The sequence below is a fragment of the Festucalex cinctus genome, chromosome 19 (genome assembly GCF_051991245.1).
Source record: "Festucalex cinctus isolate MCC-2025b chromosome 19, RoL_Fcin_1.0, whole genome shotgun sequence".
Lineage (NCBI taxonomy): Eukaryota > Metazoa > Chordata > Actinopteri > Syngnathiformes > Syngnathidae > Festucalex > Festucalex cinctus.
Genome location: NC_135429.1, coordinates 10,266,370 through 10,285,373, shown reverse-complemented (window position 1 = coordinate 10,285,373; position 19,004 = coordinate 10,266,370). Strand labels below are relative to the sequence as shown.

General features: G+C 39.0%; 3 protein-coding genes across 5 annotated transcripts; 1 reads left to right on the top strand and 2 right to left on the bottom strand.

Moving 5' to 3' along the window:
• Positions 1–4: 4 nt before the first annotated feature.
• On the bottom strand, positions 5–1,714 carry acot13 (acyl-CoA thioesterase 13). Its single transcript, XM_077507658.1, has 3 exons — positions 1,322–1,714; positions 1,031–1,215; positions 5–407 (listed from the first exon to the last, which is right to left on the bottom strand). The coding sequence occupies exons 1-3, from the start codon at positions 1,403–1,405 to the stop codon at positions 248–250; spliced, it is 429 nt and encodes a 142-aa protein (XP_077363784.1). The 5' UTR covers positions 1,406–1,714; the 3' UTR covers positions 5–247.
• Positions 1,320–6,162, top strand: tdp2b (tyrosyl-DNA phosphodiesterase 2b). The gene is made up of 6 exons (XM_077507650.1): positions 1,320–1,919; positions 1,996–2,114; positions 2,882–3,037; positions 3,115–3,206; positions 3,349–3,467; positions 4,467–6,162. Exons 1-6 carry the CDS (start codon positions 1,788–1,790, stop codon positions 4,953–4,955), a joined length of 1,107 nt encoding a protein of 368 aa, XP_077363776.1. The 5' UTR covers positions 1,320–1,787; the 3' UTR covers positions 4,956–6,162.
• On the bottom strand, positions 5,998–18,964 carry tmem64 (transmembrane protein 64). 3 transcript variants are annotated; one of them, XM_077507653.1, is made up of 4 exons: positions 18,685–18,964; positions 17,704–18,592; positions 9,971–10,126; positions 5,998–8,493 (listed from the first exon to the last, which is right to left on the bottom strand). In XM_077507653.1, the coding sequence occupies exons 2-4, from the start codon at positions 18,370–18,372 to the stop codon at positions 8,287–8,289; spliced, it is 1,032 nt and encodes a 343-aa protein (XP_077363779.1). In that variant the 5' UTR covers positions 18,373–18,592; positions 18,685–18,964; the 3' UTR covers positions 5,998–8,286. The 3 variants fall into 3 exon arrangements, with proteins under 3 accessions (XP_077363779.1, XP_077363780.1, XP_077363778.1); XM_077507654.1 differs by having other exon boundaries at positions 17,704–18,452; XM_077507652.1 differs by having other exon boundaries at positions 17,704–18,964.
• Positions 18,965–19,004: the final 40 nt, after the last annotated feature.

Sequence of the window (19,004 nt, the reverse complement as noted above, 5' to 3'; positions counted from 1 at the left end):
CCACTTGACTCCACTTCTTTATTATTGCACGATTATTTACAACTAGACCCACCATGTAAAAATTCAGGATGAGACAAAAATCGGATTATAACCAAAAAATTCCAACTTTTTAAATTGGTGGATAACGTCAACTATGAAGAGATTTTTAATGAGTGAAACAAATGTTTTAATATGAGAATGAAAGCAATATGTGATTAAGTTGTCACGTGTTCTGCTGGCAATGAACAAAAAAAAACAAAAGTGAGGCTTAGCTGCTGCCGAGGTGTTTGGTGTGTCGTCCCTGCGCAATCAATTTTCCCGTAGCCTTGCTGGTCAAGTCCACTGTGGAGAAGGCCAACGTGCGGCCTTCCTTCAGCACCTGAGCAGTAATGAGCACATCCTCGCCCAGCTTAGCCGCATTCATGTAGCTGCACAAAAGACAAACAGGAAAAAAAGTCATCATTTTGTCAGGAAGAAAATGGCTAGTTTTACAGGAAGGTTTTTACTTCTTCAGAGAAGAATTTTATGAGACAAAAATAAATGCTTTAATAAAAACGCACCCTTTAAAAATATAGACAAAAATGTTATAGCACTAACCCATTTTACATAAAAAAAAATAATTTTAATAGTTAACATTTTAAGCAAGTAAAAAATTTTGAGACAAACATTGCACATGGTAGTCAGTTTTACAAGAAATATAAGTTTATATAAGGAATATTTTAAAAACACATTTGACGAAAGAAAATTTCAGCAAAGCAATCCATTTGATAAATTGTGAATACATTTCACGAGGGGCAAAAATGTAGGAGGAAATGTTAATTTTTCATGAGAAATACATAATTGACTTTTGAAACATTTTACGATACAAAAATGTCACATTTGACGAGAAAGGTTTAGGGGAAAAAAACTTAAGCGCAAATTAATTCATTAATTCCAACATCAGCCAACCAAAATCTTTTTTTTTGTGGGGGGGGGGGATACGGCGTTTAATGAATGCCTTCAACAGCCAAAACTTAGAATCGAGCTGATGAAGAGTGCATGAGCATCTTACGTGATATTCATGTCGACGCTGACTCCCGGCGCTCCCCTGTCGCTACACATGATAGCCATGGTGGAGATGACATCCACCAGGGTGGCAGTGAGGCCGCCATGCAGCGTCCCGAAGCCGTTGGTGTGCTCCTCGGCCACCTTCATCTCGCACACCAGCTTGCCCGGCGCCGCAGCCACCAACTCCACCTTGCCCAAGTACAAACCGGAAGACATGAACCCGAGCCGCCGTGGCTCAATTTCTGGACACCCAAGTAATATAGTCCCATTGTTCTTGAAATGACAAAATATTCACCTTGCCTAGTACGCTATCGAAGCCTGGCCTGTCTTTCATAACTCGAATCATTTGTTTGATCGTATTGAAAGACTGCGACGCCATGCTAACGAATTGAGAAAAACTATTGGCAATGTCAAACTACATGCGGAAAGTTGTTCCGTTTCTAATATTTCCGGGTCGAAACATGACTGGGAGCTTGGCCAAATTGACAAACACAAAATATCAGGTATTATCAGCGATTAAACACAATATCATTTAAACAATAACAAATAAACAACGCATTTTCCCCTGAATTTATCGAGATAAGAAGTAACATTCGCGCTAGGAAAAAAAAAGGCTAAAAACACCCGGACGTATTTTACCGAGACACGCACACGTTATAAACTAAACAAGGTGTATGCTGGAAGCACAGACTTTCATACTGGAGATATATTTTATCTTTTAAAATCCTTTTTTATGAGAGGAAAGTGAAGTTTTTAACAGTATGGCTTCGACGTCAGACGCCGGGGATGTGGAAGAAAGCCGAACTCGTCTGTGCGAGGAGTTTGCCGGCTTGGCGGGCACCGATAGCGGTGTAGCACAATGCTACCTGGCGGAGAACGACTGGAATATGGAGGTACAAGTTTTTAATTTGCATTTTCTGATATTTGTTTAATCAAATTACTTACTTCGCGCCCCTCTCCCTCATCCAGAGAGCGCTGAACTCTTTCTTTGAGGCCGACATGGAGAAAGTGTTCGAGGAGGAGTGGATTTCAGAACAAGAGGCTCCAACTAAGAAACACAAAGTAGAGGAAAAAGCTCCTGCAACAAGGTCAATACGACTTGTATCATATAAATACCAAATAACATTCGTGACAATATACACTATATTAGACGTAGTGAAATCTGACAACTGTAATAATAAATGGCTCATGTATTTTGAGCTGTAATTACAAGAATTAAGTTGTAGTAAGAGTAACAAAAAAGAATATTTTCATTTTTAATCTACAAATGATTTTCTAAAATTTAATGAGTTGGTTTACAAAAATACCAGAACTCAGAATAAAAAAAAAAGTTAAATAAATAAAAGCATGATTTTTTTAGGGGGTTGAGAAATGCCTGGATTTTAAAGAATGTTAAAAAAATATTTGTTGGATTATTACAATAAAAAACATTTTCTGAGGAAAAATATCCTGTATTTAATTTTATATATATATATAATATTTTTTATTATTACATTTGGAAATCTTACTAGGGGAGAAAATTTACTGGGAGAACTCACTTGAAAGAGAACATTTTTCATGAGATGTTTTATTTTTTTTATTCAAAGAATATTTGGGATTTTTTTTCCCCCCCACTTCGGCAAAAATGTTTTGCTGTTTGTTTGTTTGTTTTTTTGCTAAAATGTAATTTTTCAAGAAATGTATGGGGAAAAACGGCCATAGAAAATATGTTGTACATCAAGACACTATTAGAAATTTTACATAATAATAATTGTAAAAAAAGTACCTTTTTTTGCTTGGCAAAAATGTTTTTTGTGTGTGTGTGTGAAAAGCACCTTGATATCTTACCACGTGATTGCCATTGAATGAATTGCAGAATTGACTTAACTGTAGACAGCCCGAGCTCTTCACAACAACCCTCCGAGGAGGATGACGGCAGCTCGGGACTGACATTGATCACTTGGAACGTGGACGGTCTGGACACGGAGAATCTGGCCGAGCGCGCCAGAGGCTTGTGCTCCTACTTGGCACTGTAAGACACTTTTGACGCGCTCTTCATTTGTTGTTGTTTGACACATTTTATGTCCCCCACCCCCACCCTTCATGTAGATACACACCTGACGTGGTGTTCCTTCAGGAGCTCATTCCGCCATATGTGCAGTATTTGAAGAAACGCGCAGTCAGCTACATGATCATTCAAGGTGAAATGCATTCTGGAAATTCATACATCTAAGACGAAAAGAAAAAAACACTAAAACACTTACTTTTGGAGACTTCTATCAATCTTTCGAGGTTGTTTTTACCTGCGCGGCCATCTTGGAAATTTGATTTGTTCTTGGGCAGGCAGCGAAGACGGCTACTTCACCGGCATAATGCTGAAAAAGTCGCGGGTCAAGCTGCTGGAAAGCCACATCGTAGCCTATCCCACCACTCAGATGATGAGGAACCTGCTCGTGGCGCAGGTACACTGAATTAGCCCCCAAAGACAAATTTGTCCTTTCAAAAGACATGTAAATTTCACAAAAATGAGTATTTTGTAATTTTAGAAACAAATTGAAAATATGTATCATTTCACAAGAATGAAAAGTGAGATTTCCCCCCCCCCATTTTAAAGGAAATATTTTTGCTCATTAAGGCCAAAAGAAAGTGAATTTTACAAACAAACAAAAAAATGGAGAAAATGATCAACTTAAAAAAACAAATTGAGAGAATTTTCCTTCATTTCAGAGGAAATCATTTAATTACGATTTCCACAAGGGAGAAAATGTTCTTTTAATGTAATTTAATTAAGAAGATGATGTTAATTTTGTCTAAAAGAAAAAAGTTTTGTAACGACATTTTCAAGGGATACTTTACTTATTTAGCCATTTTTGGTAGTCTAAACAATATTTTGCCTATAATAAATTGATATTTTCATCATTTTTCACGTACAATTAGTACCTTTAAAAACACATTTTGCAACTTGCTGTCGACTGAAAATGACATCACAAGGGCTCAGGTAACCAATCACAGCTCAGCTTGTGAATGTCACATGACCAAACCGAGAAAACAAGTGATCTGTGATTGGTTACTTGAGCCCATGTGACGTCATTTTCAGTCGACAGCTTGTTGCAAAATGTGTTTTTAAAGGTACTGATTGTACGTGAAAAATAATGAAAGTATCAAATTAATTATAGACAAAATATTAACTTTTTATTGCTATAATGGGCTAAATAATTGAAGTATCCCTTTAATTTTACCCTCCCCCTAAAATTTTGTCATTTTAGAAAAAATAAATTGAGTCTTTTCAGAAGTGTTAAATTTGCTACAACAACAAAAAAAAGTTTTTCGCTATTCCAATAAGATAGAAAGTTAATTTTTTTTTAATGTTTTTGTAATTTGAGGGGGAAAAAAATACATTTGGTCATTACAGAAGACAGAAAAATGCCAAAATCAATGACTTCACTTTTGCTCGCCATTAGGTGACGCTGGGGGACGTGAAGGTGTGTCTGATGACGTCCCACCTGGAGAGCTGCAAGGGCCAATCGGGCGAGCGCATGAAGCAGCTGCGCGAGGTGACGCGGCAGATACATGAGGCGCCCGACGACGCCAACGTGCTGTTCGCCGGCGACACCAACCTGCGCGACAGCGAGGTGGCGGCGGTGGGCCTGCCGCCCGCCGCGTGCGACGTGTGGGAGCGTCTGGGGCGCCAGGAGCACTGCCGCTACACGTGGGATACCCGCGCCAACTCCAACAAGAGCGTCAACTACGTCAGCCGCTGCCGCTGCCGCTTCGACCGCGTGTTCCTGCGGCCGGCCGGCCGCCCCAGCGCGCCCCGCCTGGCGCCCGACCACATGGCGTTGGTGGGCTTGGAGAAGCTGGACTGCGGCCGCTTCACCAGCGACCACTGGGGGATCTACTGCAGCTTCAGCGCCACCGCCACCGCCGCCGCCGATGATGCACACACATAAACAAACAAAAAGGTCGACTTTGTTTTAGCTGCTTTTCCCATAATAAATGAATGGTTCATGAATGTTAAAACAAATGCTGCTGCTTTGCCCCACAAGGTAAAGGTTGTATTAACATATGACCACCAGAGGGCGTCAGTGTGTAAAATTAAATTAAGTGTTACTTTTTAAATTTACACAAAATGCTTTTTTTTTTTCTTCATCATATCAATGTTTTTTAATTAAATTAATAAAATTTGTGTTTATTTTTTTCTCAAATTATTTTCTTCATTTTTTAATTTTTTTTTTACATTATTTTTCCTGGTGAAATGTTCTTCTAGTGAGGTAACAATTTGTAAACCAGGTTTTTTCCCTTGTAAAATATTTTTTTTCTTATTAATCAGTTGCTATTTCTTCTTGTAAAATTACTATTTTTTTTTCTGCTTCATCCTTCTTAACCGCTTTCTCCTCACTGGGGTGCTGGAGCCTCTCATAATTTATGTAAAACTGCAACTTCTCACAAATTTACAGTTTCTTCATATTTTTTTTTTCCTTGCAAAATTGACACCTTTTCTACATAAATTAAAAATTTAATGCTTTTTTTTCTTGAATATCCAGACTTATCTTGTAAATTAACCATATTTTTTCTCACAAATTAGTTACCCCACAAGACCAAAAACCAACAAAATTACAAGTTTTTATCTTACGTTAACAATATAAATTTTCATTATTTTACTTTTCTGCAACATGTGCCAAATTTAAACATTTACAATTTCTTCAGAGATTTGCAAAATTTCAGCTTTTCCCCCACAAATTATTTTTTTTTTACAGCTATATATATATATATATATATATATATACACATTTTTAATTATAAAATCTTATTATCCTGTAAATGGGGGGAAAAAAATTAAGTTACATTCATAAATTAATTTTTCCTTTTTCACTGCTGCACCCACATGGTGGGACAACAAAGTCACACAAATATTTTATGTTTAGTGATGTTGATTGGTGTAGGTTCAAAATATATTAAGTACATGTAAGAAACAAAAAAGAAGTCAAGCAGTGTGTAATAAAAGTCATTTTATTCTCTCTGTCTCATAAATAACACTGAACAAAGCATCACGCTGTGCATAAATATCCGCCACATATGCATGTACGTACTGTACTGTGTATATATTTATGCACTGTCAAATTGTATGTGTATAAGAAAATACAGCATGTGTGTGTGTGTGTGTACAGTAATGCACTTAATACCGACCGGGGAAGCGTTGTCTTCCCTTTGAGTCACTTGTTGCATAACTCCCACTAATTTCATACAGTCCCCACCACTTCCAAAAGTTGTTTTTTTTTGCATCGATTAACACTACCAAAAATCAAATACTTTCTCAGAAATGTCTGCACTTGTTAAAAAAAAACAACAAAAAAAAACGTTTTTTTGTGCATGCCAATCACAAGGTGTGGTGACATCATCGCACGGCTTATTAATATTTGTGAGGCAGCAGGACGCTGCAACAAAAATCGGGAATGTGGACACCCTGCCTAATTTGTTAAAATAAAATAAATGTCACACAAATTTGTTTTTTGTTTTGCATGAGGCTATGCAAATATTATTGCTAAAGTCAAGACAGGAGGGGCCCCTTCAACCAGCGAGCGATCAAATAAATAAAAGCATCAAAATGAAAGACATCATGGAGGAGCCCTTTGTGTGTTTTACACAACACTTTGCGATAACATCAAAATACGATGAAACAAAAAAAGCTTATTTGCACATTCATTATTGAATTTTTAGTGCCCCTGTTGATTGTCAGCTTGTTGTCAGGGAAGTACCACAAAAAAAGAAAGAAAAGAGATGTGAAGGTTTTGAGGTAAACGCAAAGTTATTTCCAGTTGCCCCCCCCCCACACAAAGAAACAGTGGTGCAAAACTAAAATAGAATGTCAGAGGACTTTTTGCAATCTTGAGATATAAGTGGGACTTTTTTTTCAATTAAAAAAAAACATTTTCGACTTTTCCCTACATACTTCTACGAAGTCTTTATATTTTTTCACGATTTGTTTTTGTGAGTGCACAACTTGTAATAGCACAATTTTTGTCAATTAACAAGTTTGGTTCATGTTAGCTTATACGAGTCAACTAAAACCACAACTGTGTTCTTGCATTATTACTTTTGCCAGCACTTAATCCTCCAAAATTAGCATTTTGTCAAATTCATCTCATGATAACTATTTTTATTTTTTTAAATCTTGGTAACATTTCAGTTTAACCCTTAAAATTGTCCTGTAAAAAAATACTGCTTTTTTTTTTTAAATTAGTTTTTTTCAACTTAACTTTATTCTCAAAAATTGCAAGTTTTTCTGATAACTTTTCAGCTTTATTTTTGTAAAATTAAGACTTTTGTCCTGGTAAATTAACAACTTCGCTTGTGATATTTTTCTCAACTTTGCTCTCACAATATTATTATTTTTTAACCTTAGCATACAGCTTCATTTTCACAATATTGCAAAGATTGTTCTTGTAAATTTATGATTTTATTCTTGTAATATGATGACGTTTGTCCTCGTATATTTATGACTATTCTCATTTTATGACTTTAGCCTTCATGAATTTGCGCCTTTCGCAACATTTGTGTAGCTAGGCCTGTAAACTTCCTCGTAAAGCTACAAATGTATCCCCGTATGATTTTGTGATAGCCATAAAATAAACCTTCTTTGTAGTTATCAATTGCTTGCTGATATTTATAAAATAGCAAGCAAATAATGACATGTTAAAAAAAAAATAAAATAAAAACACCACCACCTGCTCTTCATTGTGTGTGTATTTTGTTTTGTTTTTTTAGCTTAGTTTCCCCGCCAACATTCCGGAATAAACTGCACTCTGCAAAAAAAATTAAGGTATCTCATCATAGATGTTTTTTACATTAATAACTGACGGGAAAGGTTTTTCTCCACATGCTTCCAACATTCCTGAGTTTTCCGTCTCAACCGATCGGAGAGAGTCACCGTCCCAAAAGTAAGACACTTGAACTCAAAAGCTACTACAAAAATCACAAAATATGAACAATGCCCTTATTATTATTATGATTTAGTAATATTATTGTTGTAACGTTTTGTTTTCAGTTGACAGCGCGAATCCCGTCGTCATAGGAAAGAAGGTGCATAGGTGGCCATTCGTTTGACACTAAAAACAAAACAAGTTGACATTCAAAGTGTTTTTTCATTGACATCTCTTGAGGTCCCTTCATCGCTAAGTTCGTTTAAAAAAATAATCAGAATAATAAATCGAACGTGCATGTCTTGCCGCGGGCGCACACAGTCCGATGCGATTGTCCCGTCCGCGTTGGCGGCGTCCAAGGTCACACCACGTTGACGATGGACGCCGCCGTCCGCTTGCCGCAGTACGTGAATCCGGCGTGGCTGGCGGACGAGGACGACGAGGACGACGAAGACAAACCGTTCATGTGCGAGGATCGCAGCTCCATCTGGCAGGCGGCGATGGCGGCGTTGAGCTCCACCTGAGCGCGGTGCACCACGTAGAACATCAGGCCGATGCTGATCACGATCTGCCGATAGGGCGTCAAAAGCACTTACTCAACACTTGCACTTAGGATTAATAAAAGAAAATCAAAGTACAAACGTAATTTTTTTTATTTTTTTTTATACTGGCAATGGGAAGCCTACTCGAACATCTTGAACTTCATCTGGGGTTAATTAGGGGCACTTAAAATGGAAACAGGTGTGTGCAAAATGATCGGGTTTTCATTTTTGGCAATTATGTTTTTATCATTATTATCATCATCATCATCATTATCTTTATCATTATTATTATTATTATTATAGTGGCTCCAAAGCAACAAAATCATCCAGAGGTAAACATATTGCCAAACAAAACGTTTTATTTTTATTTATTATTTTGTGCACTTCTGATGGCACCCCCCGAAATTATTGAGATGGTTTTGTTCAAATTAAAAAAATAATAATAATAAAATAAAAATAAAAAAATAAAAACATTGTCAGCACTTTTTTTTTCTCCCTCAATATTTTGCCGGGGAATCGGATCGGGACTCAGTATCGGCAGATCCTCAAAATCAGGTGACTCGGACTCGGACTCCGGTGCAAAAAAATGTGATCGGGACATCCCTCCCATTTATGAATTTATGAATCTGACTGGTTCATTCTGGAAACCCAGTTATAAGAGGTGTGAGCACATTTGCAAACGGTTTTTACTTCTGCACGTGAATTTTATTTTTTTTTTGAGCAAATGAATTGTGGAGTTGAAAAGTAAAACTAATGGTTTGAAAACAATTTTTGGGAAAAAAAAAAAGTAGTTTTTTTTATATGACAAAAGTTAGTATTTAAAAAGGGGTGTGTAGACTTATTTTAATCACTGTAAAATACCCGATTTGTTAAATTAGCTTGTTTAAAATTGTCCTACAATTGCCTGTTAATGCCACAAGATGGTGTCAAAGCACTAATTTTGACTAAATGAAGCTTTTCTACCCACTGTTTCACCGTGCAAGGAAAAATAAAAATAATTGGTGAATTTGAGGAAAAATTGCAAGACTCTTGCCACAAAAGTTCTTTCTGGAAACACAAATCCAAAAGTGACAAACATTCCTGTGTGACCTGTCATGGCGTATTCAAGAAAATGCAAAGAAACATTTGGACATTGTGAGAGGCGTGACGACCAACACAAAGGAAACATTTGTGACATGCTTGTGCGTTTTGTCCGTTGGGCGTGGGTCGACGTTGATTCACCGGCAGTGCCGTGACATCATCAGGAAGTCACGGCAGCGACAGATTCAAGGAAGGACTATTTTACAGTAACACCAATGCTAATTTTCATTAACCCATCTATGGCATTCCACATTGTATGTTACCATTAAGCTAACAGATGTTCATTATATGGTTTTGGTTCAACTTTTTGGGTCCTCTTTGGTGTTATATTTCAATTTTACGGCAACTGTGAGTGACAAACAACTTGAACATTTCTAAACAGTGTTCCATTTTTTTTGTGTGCAACTTGTGGCTCGGACCGACCTGCAGACCGAAGACGAAGTATCCGCTGACGCTCTGCTCGGCGATGACGTCCTCCATGGTGCGCAGCGTGCTGCCCAGGTAGGAGTTGAGCAGCTGGGTGGGCAGCAGGCCCACCGACGACGCCACCAAGTAGTTTGGCAAGGACACGTCTGTGATCTGCAAAACACGCAAGCGACGACATCGCAAACAGATTACTGCATCACGTCATCAAAAGCTTGACTGCATCCCTGCTCACATTGTACTTCAACAAATTGGAATTTGACAACAATCGACCGTATGCAATGCTTAATTAAGGATTCTTCCACATGGTCACAAGGGTTGCGGATCGAACCCACAACCTCCACGTTGGGAGAGCACCACTCTACCAATGAGCCATAAATGTACAGCACACTATACAGTCACCATGTTGGATTTTGCAACAGAGGGTCTTGCCTAGCTTGTCTGTGAAATTCAACTTTGAAAAGCACTGTGACGACTAACACAGGGATGGGCAGCCGACTTTGATTTATAAAAATAAATTCATGAATAGATAAATAGATTGAAAAAACTTTTCTTTTTTTTTTTTTTTATTCTAAATGTTTTCTCTATAGTGGACTCCCAAATATTTGTGGCTTGGCACCATTCGTAGAATTGTTCTTTTGTATTTTATTTTTTTTTTTTCATTGTTTTGGGTTTTTGCTGGTGCAAACCTCCAGTTTTCTTGGAAATTGTATATTGGAGGTTTATCAGTGTCTGTTGAAGATTTTTTTGGGTTTACTAAAAAAATAAAAAAATAAAAAAAATCACTATCAGCCACAAACAGCGACGTTCCACTGTATTGTTTGAAGTTGCAATGTTACTATTCACCACTAGATGGCAGACGCGGCTTAGTTTACACCGATACTACAACGGGAGTAAGCGTAAACATTTTTTTATGGAGTTGGAATGACGTGCAGGACAAAAAAGCACAATATTAATTTGTCAGGATTTTTTTTTTTTTTTTTTTTAAGTTTCACCGCTGCGCGCGTGTGAAGCGCAACAGCATCCAAGATCTCGTGAACAAAATGGTTGAATGTGAAAGGCATCTGCTCTCTGATGACATGTTCGGGTAAAGTCCAGCTCGTATCAGTGTTGAACGCGAGCCGAGCGCGGGGGACTTGATGAAGTGATGACACGAGCGTGTGTGTGCGTGACCTTGGACTGCACTGCGGCTGATAGCGGCGAGCAGGCGCCACGCGATTGCTGCGCGACGCCCCCATGTGCCAAAGCGCATTTATTCTCACATCAGGGTCACGCGTGCCAAGCCAGTCCCTCCCTCTTCGTCGTCGGCTTCTTTTGTTTTCAAAGTCCAGGGGCACAAAACGGTGCATTCTCGCAAGTTTCGCAAACAAACTTGATGTGCCAGACACGGAACGTGAAGGACTTGTTTGACATTAAAAAGCTCGAAGGATGATTTTTTTTTTTTTTTTTTTAAAGCTACCGTATGGGAATAGTGACCAGAGGTGGCAAATCCAGGTCCAGAAAGTAAAAACCCTGCGAGTTTGGCTTTAAGCCCTTGTGCTAGCTAGCTAGCTCCCTAGCAGGTAACCGAACATTAGGGGAGCTAGCTAGGGAGCTTGCTAGCTAACACCTGGACCTGGATTTGCTAGCTCTGTAATATGTTGTGTATTTAATGTCATTTGTAGCATAATCCTTAAACTCTGAATTTTGTAGTCCTGTCACTATGATGCTAGCTAGCGAGCTCCCGAGTTAGCTCCCCAGTGCTCAGATACCTGCTAGTGAGCTAGCTAGCAAGCTACCTAGCACAAGGGGCTAAAGCCAAACTGTGGCTGGGTTTTTACTTTCTGGACCTGGATTTGCCATCTTTGATAGTGACCGGCTTCCAAATTGTCTCATCTGAGTTGATCCGCCTAAAATGGCTTCTTAAAAACAAAATGGCTGACTTAAATAAAGACATGCTTATTGAGGATAAACCCAGTAGGGCTCTGAGGTACAGATAGACCAATTTTGTTTTTTGGGGGCCGATATCGATTATTTGTAGCCAATGACGCCGATAACCGATATTTGGAGCCGATATTAATTTTCATTAAAAAGAAAACTATAAAAAATGTAAAAATGCAAACTCCAGTTCATTTTTGTTTTTTATTTTTAAGCATATGATTACAACATTTAGGGTTCGTAAAAAATGGAATTAAAAAAAAAAATTATTAGAAATCTTTGTTTTACAAATCTAACAAAAAAAAAATTCCAGGGGCAGTAGCATGTCTTCAAAAGTTAAATAAAAAAATAAAAATAAAAAATATTCCGATTGTTTGCTACAGTAAATAAAGTTGTTCAAAATTTCTAAATATCTGAATTATTAACATTTGCTTATCTTTGTTTAAATTTCAAAGACAGACGGTGCTGAGAGTTCCCAGGGTCAGAACAGAAGCATCTATGAATATTTTAATCATTTGTTCCCTGAATTTTTTTTTTATTTCCTCCCCTGAACACTTTTTTTTTTTCTTTTTTTTAAATGGAACTATTATCAGTCGTATGGTTCTTCAAAATTATGCTAATATTTGCCAAAAATGCTCATTATCGGCGCTAATAATCTCTGAGGTCTGCAGACACGGGCCAATCAGTGGTGAAAAGTTCAAAGCAAACACGGTGAAGCAGCATTCATCTGTGATGCTGCATGCAAGTGGAAGAAGGTGCCAACACAAGTGAAGTCAACTTTGCTTCCCCAATGCCTTCGATTGAGGTTTTTTAAGCATTTAAAAATCATTTCACTTCAATTTTCCACTTGTTGAGTGTTTATTTTGATTACCTAGAGACGTTTCCGCCGATGCTGCTTCAGATGGAATGCACCAGGGCCAAGCAACATTTTAACCCGAAGCTACAACAAAAACAAGCGAGAGAACCCATCGAGGCTGAATGGAAAAAAAAAACAAAAAAACAAAAATCCATCTGGCCGCTCGTTCCAAGTAGGACGCGAAATGTTCTCGCCGGGTCATGCGTGCATGCCAGCGAGCGGACAAACAAGTCGCGCTTGTTTTTCTCCGTGAACGAGCCCGATCCGATTGTTGACAGCGCGTGATTACTGGGCGAGTGAGTCGTTAGCGCGCTCGCTGCCCCCGAGGCCCGAGCGCCGACTCCTTGGAGCCGGCAGCTCCGAATGCCTTTCGTGCTCGCCACTTCATCCTCTTCGGGATGTTTCTGCTCGGGGTTCATTCGTTTCAATGCCAGATATGGTCCTCAAGCTACAAAGGGGTAAGGCGGGAGTTGAACTTGAAAGCCTTTACAAACAGTAATAATCTGTAACAAAGCACTACAAAGCTCCCAAATGACTTGCATTTAAAAATTGCTTGAGAATGGAAGTTGGTTGTTGTTTTTAGCACCACCTCTTAGGCCAGTGGTTCTTAATCTGGATTTGATCGAACGGGGTTCGGCTGAGGTCAAGACATTTATTCTAATCCCTTCTACGTATGGAGAACAAAAATGAAAGTGGTCGGATGTATATGTGCAATATAAATTCACACGTATGGCGTTCCACAGGGTTCAATTGTGGGGCCTCTGCTATTTTTATTGTATCTGCTGCCGCTGTGTTAAACTTAAGAAAACAGCGATGATTGTTAAATTAATAGTACTGAACTACTTATCTAGCAAAAAAGTAAAAGGGACACCTCCCATAAGCTGCATGAAAAATAAAATATCCTAAAATACTACATTGACAATTTCTTTCAGCATTTCTCATTTCGGCCAAACATTTTTATTTCTAATCACCATATTAATTACTTCTCACATTTTTGACTTTACTGTCGCAGATGTTTATATTTGTCAAGTGGAATCCAACCATTTCCTGCCACCGAAGAATATCTCAACTTAGGGCTGCTCGATTATGGAGCAAATAATAATCACGATTATTCAAATTATTATTTATTTTTTGGTACAAAACAAAAAAATTTAATGTTACGCCTTTAAAAATATTAAGACCAATTAAAAAAATTCAAACACTATAACTATGCAAGTTCAGAATTTATAATAATATTTATTTATTTTTAATTTATTTATGTAGGCAAAAACTTGAAGTTGGAGTGTAGCTTGTGCACTGTGCAGTGAGACGATCATTTATTTTTTTTGGTACAAAACAAGAAAATGTCTACACATTTAAAAAATATTAAGACCAATTTAAAAAAAAAAAAAAACTACAAAAACCCCCCCCCAAAAAACAAAAACAGAAATACTATAATTATTAAGGGTGTCACGATTTCGATTTTTTATCGAAATCGATCGAAATTACGTCACGATTTCGAGCATCGAAATAGAAGAGAGGACACACGATTCGATGCCCCCCCCCGCGCCCGCCGCCACCGCCGCCACCGCCACCTCCCAGGAAAGCAAATGAGACGCAGCCATTCAGCTACTAGCTAACGGCACTTGTTAGCTGACTTCTCCTGCAGTCATGATGGCAAGCGCGGACAGACACAGCAATGGTGCTTCAAGCCGCTCCCGCTTCTCTCGTCACCAGTTTGGAAACATTTTGCGTTCCCGGTGAGTTATGTCGACAACGTTCACGTTGTCGATAAAAAGACCACAGTTGCAAGATATGCTATGTGCGCGTACTGTACTCGGCCACGGTGTTACGCCCGGCTCGTCAAGGGGAAGGGAAGTAACACAATAACAGAAAATATAGAGTAGATAAACACGGGTCGACTTTAACATCTGAGTAGTTTTAATTGAAATTTCAGGCAGGGGTTTGACAAGGGAGTGAAAGTGGAAGGTGAACAAATAATAACCGCATTTGACAGAACTGACAGAACGGAGGAGAAACAATAACTAATAGGGGTATAATACACGGATACACAATAGCGTCGCGCTGGCACAGTCGTCCAATCGGAGTGTCGCGCTGGCACAGTCGTCCAATCGGAGTGTCGCGCTGGCACAGTCCTCCAATCAGAGTGTCGCGCTGGCGCATTCAAACTGAAGTACCATTATACGGGCACCAGCCGACACAAACACACACATACATACTAGGGGAGCGGAGCCGGCGGCGGGCCCGAGCCGCCAGCCGTCACAACGGGAAACACGACAAACATGACGGGACATTTACGCAGGCATCACAAAGATTTAGATTTATCAAATTCAACTAGAAGTGGGAAAACAACGGTCCAACCAACTATTTCATCCTCATTTACAGTGAAACTTCCACACACTTCAGCTCGCGCGAAACGCCAGATCCATAGGTCTATTTATAGCAGCAGACCTGCAGCCTTGGAAAACGCTGGATTCAAACATTTAATTAGTGTACTTGAACCACGCTACAGTATGCCCAGCAACTGTAAATGTTGGGATATAGTTTGTTCAGGCTGTATTTGTTCCATGACTTTGGATACAATATATTTTTTGTTGTTGTTGCACATTGCACATTATTTTAAGAGGAACGCACAGCACACTGTTGTAACCAAAAACAGTCAATAGATGGCAGGCACCCACTGTGACTTTTTGTTTTTGTTTTTTTATTTTTTATTTTACACTTCAGTAAGAACAAGACGGTTAACTTTATATTGTAAATAAATTCTTTGAATTTGATCATTCCTGCCTAATGTCAATTATCATATATTACATAAATTTACACAAAAATAATATGGAAATTGCATCACCTATATGTAGCCGATCTTTTGAAATAAGATTTACTGTACAATGAATAGAACCAATGATCATAGACTAGCCTTAGCCTACAGAAGCATATGCCTCTGTGTTATAAAGTGGGGGAGCGGAGAAAAAAAAAAAAAAAAAAAAAAATCGAAAAAAAAATCGAATCGTGACCCCAAAATCGAAATTTAAATCGAATCGTGGAGTTGGCGAATCGTGACACCCCTAATAATTATGTAAGTTGGTTTTGGACCAAACAAAATTAATTTATAATATGTACAGTATTTATAATAATATATTTATTTCTTTATGTTTACAATAACTTGAAGTTGGAGTGCAGCTTGTGCATTGTGCAGTAGGACGATCATTTATTTTTTTGGTACCAAAAAAAAAATAGTAGATATATATTTAAACTTAAAAAACATAAAAATAAAATATTCAGACAAATACAATTCTTTGAGACACTATCATTATGCAAGTTCCTTTTGGATGAAACAAAAATTTATGAAATTAGTTATTTTAAAATTAAAAAAGGTGCAAATGTATAAATTTTAACGACTCCAAAATTAGCATTAAATGATTAATCTTTTTTTACGATTATGCTGATTTTGTAACTGCGGAGTGTAATAATTGAAATTATAATTGAATTTCGATTAACCGTACAGCCCTATCTTAACTAAAGACCTCTAAAAGAGCAGGCCATGTCTTCTGTCTACCTTGTAGCTTGTGAGTGGATACTATCTGAACTGGAGTCATTGTTTATCTACAGGAGTCAGCTTTGTAAAAAAAGGTCAAAGGAAAGACAAGCACATGCTGTTAAGTACGCCGCAGTACATTGCACCGAAATCGGAGACCGTGATAATGGCAGCACTGCTGCCCTTCCAAAGATAACGCTGTAACTTTACAAGATTAAGTCATAATGGTATGAGAATCAATCAATTCGATAACTTACAAAAATAAAGTCACTAAATCACGAGAACGCAGCAGCAGGTTTAAAGAATGCAACCATTCCTGCTCCTTTGTCAAAACATCAACACTCACTACAACGCGTGCTATTATTGTCTCGTAATAGTAGGACTTAGGGTTGGGTCATATGTCCTTAATATAAAATCCCCAGATTTTTTTTTTTTTTTACCCCCAAAAATCTGATTTTCTATTTGAATTGGGTTTTGTTCTCCTTTAAAGGGAAAGACATTCCGATAAGACATTTATTTGCAAAGGACGTGCTTTTACTTCGGAAAACTATCAACATTTTCGACGAGTTTAGTACCCATTACAGACCAAACCAATCACATATACATATTCTGCACTGTTCATTTGGAACAATATTATGGAAATTAAAAATGTTTTATCTGATTCATTAATTTAGATCTAGAGGTGCAACATTTAATCAGAACCTAATAAATATTCAAAATTAATTGATAATCGATTAATCATTTAGATACTTTTTTTTAAATTAGAAATTCTCCAAATCTAAAATAAAAATTCTCAGAATTCTGTTGTCCTTCATGCTAACAGTCTGATTATCTTTGTTGTGAATCAAAAGAAAACGTTTTTACTGTGGAAAACAATGATCAACATTTTTGCTGATTTTCCAACATGTTACAGGTCAAAACCTGAAACTGAATCATGATTCATTTGCTATCTACACTCATAATTTGAAATAATGTCCTGTTTTTAATAAAGGGATGGAAATTGCTTTATTTTATCATCTATTTCAGCGATTAATCGACTAAATAATGTTAAAATACTTGCTAGTTGCAGCCCAACATGCAAAACAAACTGCAAATTACTCTATTAATTTGATCATCAGTCATTGTACCTAAAATTGCCCATTAAAAAATATCTGTGACCCCCAAAAAAATAATAAAATAAAAAATAAAAAAAATTGATTAATCGCCCACCGCTAACTACATTTTTTCTTGTACTTTTGTCTTAAACTCCTTTGTTTGAATTCAAATCCCTTAATTCCTTTTCCTTTGAATGTTAATATTTTTAAAATAACTTCTTTTAATGTTTTGAAGTTGTTTTTTAATATGTGAAGCACTTTAATGCGCTATAGAAATATAACTGTCTTACAAATTGTAAACGGTGTACGGGTGCCTCGTTGGGTTACTCACAGAGAAAACTGCATTTTGGAGTCCAAAGGGAATGGGGGTGAGTCTCGCTAAGGCCACAACTTTCAGTCCGCTGCCGCCCTCCACCACGCGGATGACGGCGCTCAGCCGCTCGCTGCTGCCCACCTTGTGCAGCGCCCAGCCCGTCAGCAGCCGCTTGCACGCCAGGTGCGCCACGAAGGTGCCGATCAGCACGCCCACCATCACCAGCCCCATGCCCAGCACGAAGCCGTACAGGTAGCCGGCCGCCACGTTGAGCACGATGTAGCCCCAGCCGCACGGGAAGGACACGCCGATGAAGCCCACCACGAAGAGCAACGCCCCCGCCAGGCTGTCCAGGCCCTCCACCCACAGCAGGAGGTCCTTCAGGTGCTGGCGGACCAGCGCCACCGAGGAGAAGCACAGGCCAGTGAGGATGCACGCCAGGAGGGCGCTCTTCAGGCAGAAGGGGGTGACGAAACACGGGTGGCGGGACTCCCCGCCGAGCTCGCCCGCCGCCTCGGGTTCGCCGCCCGCGTCCACGCCGCTCGCCAGCAGGCCCATCTTGTCGCACTCGTCGCCTCCGCCGCTCCTGTGCAGCCACCGGTTGAGCTGGACGTGCGCCCTGCCAGCTGCGTGTTTGGCAAATTTGGCAAGCAGCTGCGCGCCAGGGGGGGAGCCCGAAAGCGACATTGTTGGCCCTCCTACCGGAAGGGGGCGGCTCCTGTCACCTTTCACCAGCTGGCTTCTTTTTCGTTCATACTGGACGTAAACTGGAATTCACAGACATCATTTGTGATGATCGACGTGAAACATAAATTGTCCCGCTTTCTTTTAAAAAAAATATTTGAACTCAAGTGCAGGGGGTGGTGCATGTGATGTCATCACGTCTCCTGGCACCATGGACCGTACACTTTCGTCGGGTCATGGCACGGTCGTTGTACAGCAGAATTATTAATCAAGAATGATGGGGAAAAGTGGATAAACTTATTTGTTAAGACTCACCCTGTCCAGCTTAATGGCGTAAAATCACTGCACGGCTAGCTAGCTGGCTCGCCGCGGGGCTAACGTCCCCTCGCCACCTTATGAAAGCCATTTCGTCAAAAATCCCCTCCAACACTACAAAACACGCCCTTATTTCTGCGTTTTCATTCCTGTCGTCAATATAAGAGCGTAATTTAACGCTGCTGTTTCTTGTTCTTCTCGCTCCAAGTGCTGCTGTTTGTGTCCCAGATGCCAAGCAAGTAGCAACTGCCCCGCACGTGACCATAAAGCCGCCTCTTCTCGGGGACTGTTGGACCAATCACGGCGTTCCCGTCTGACAT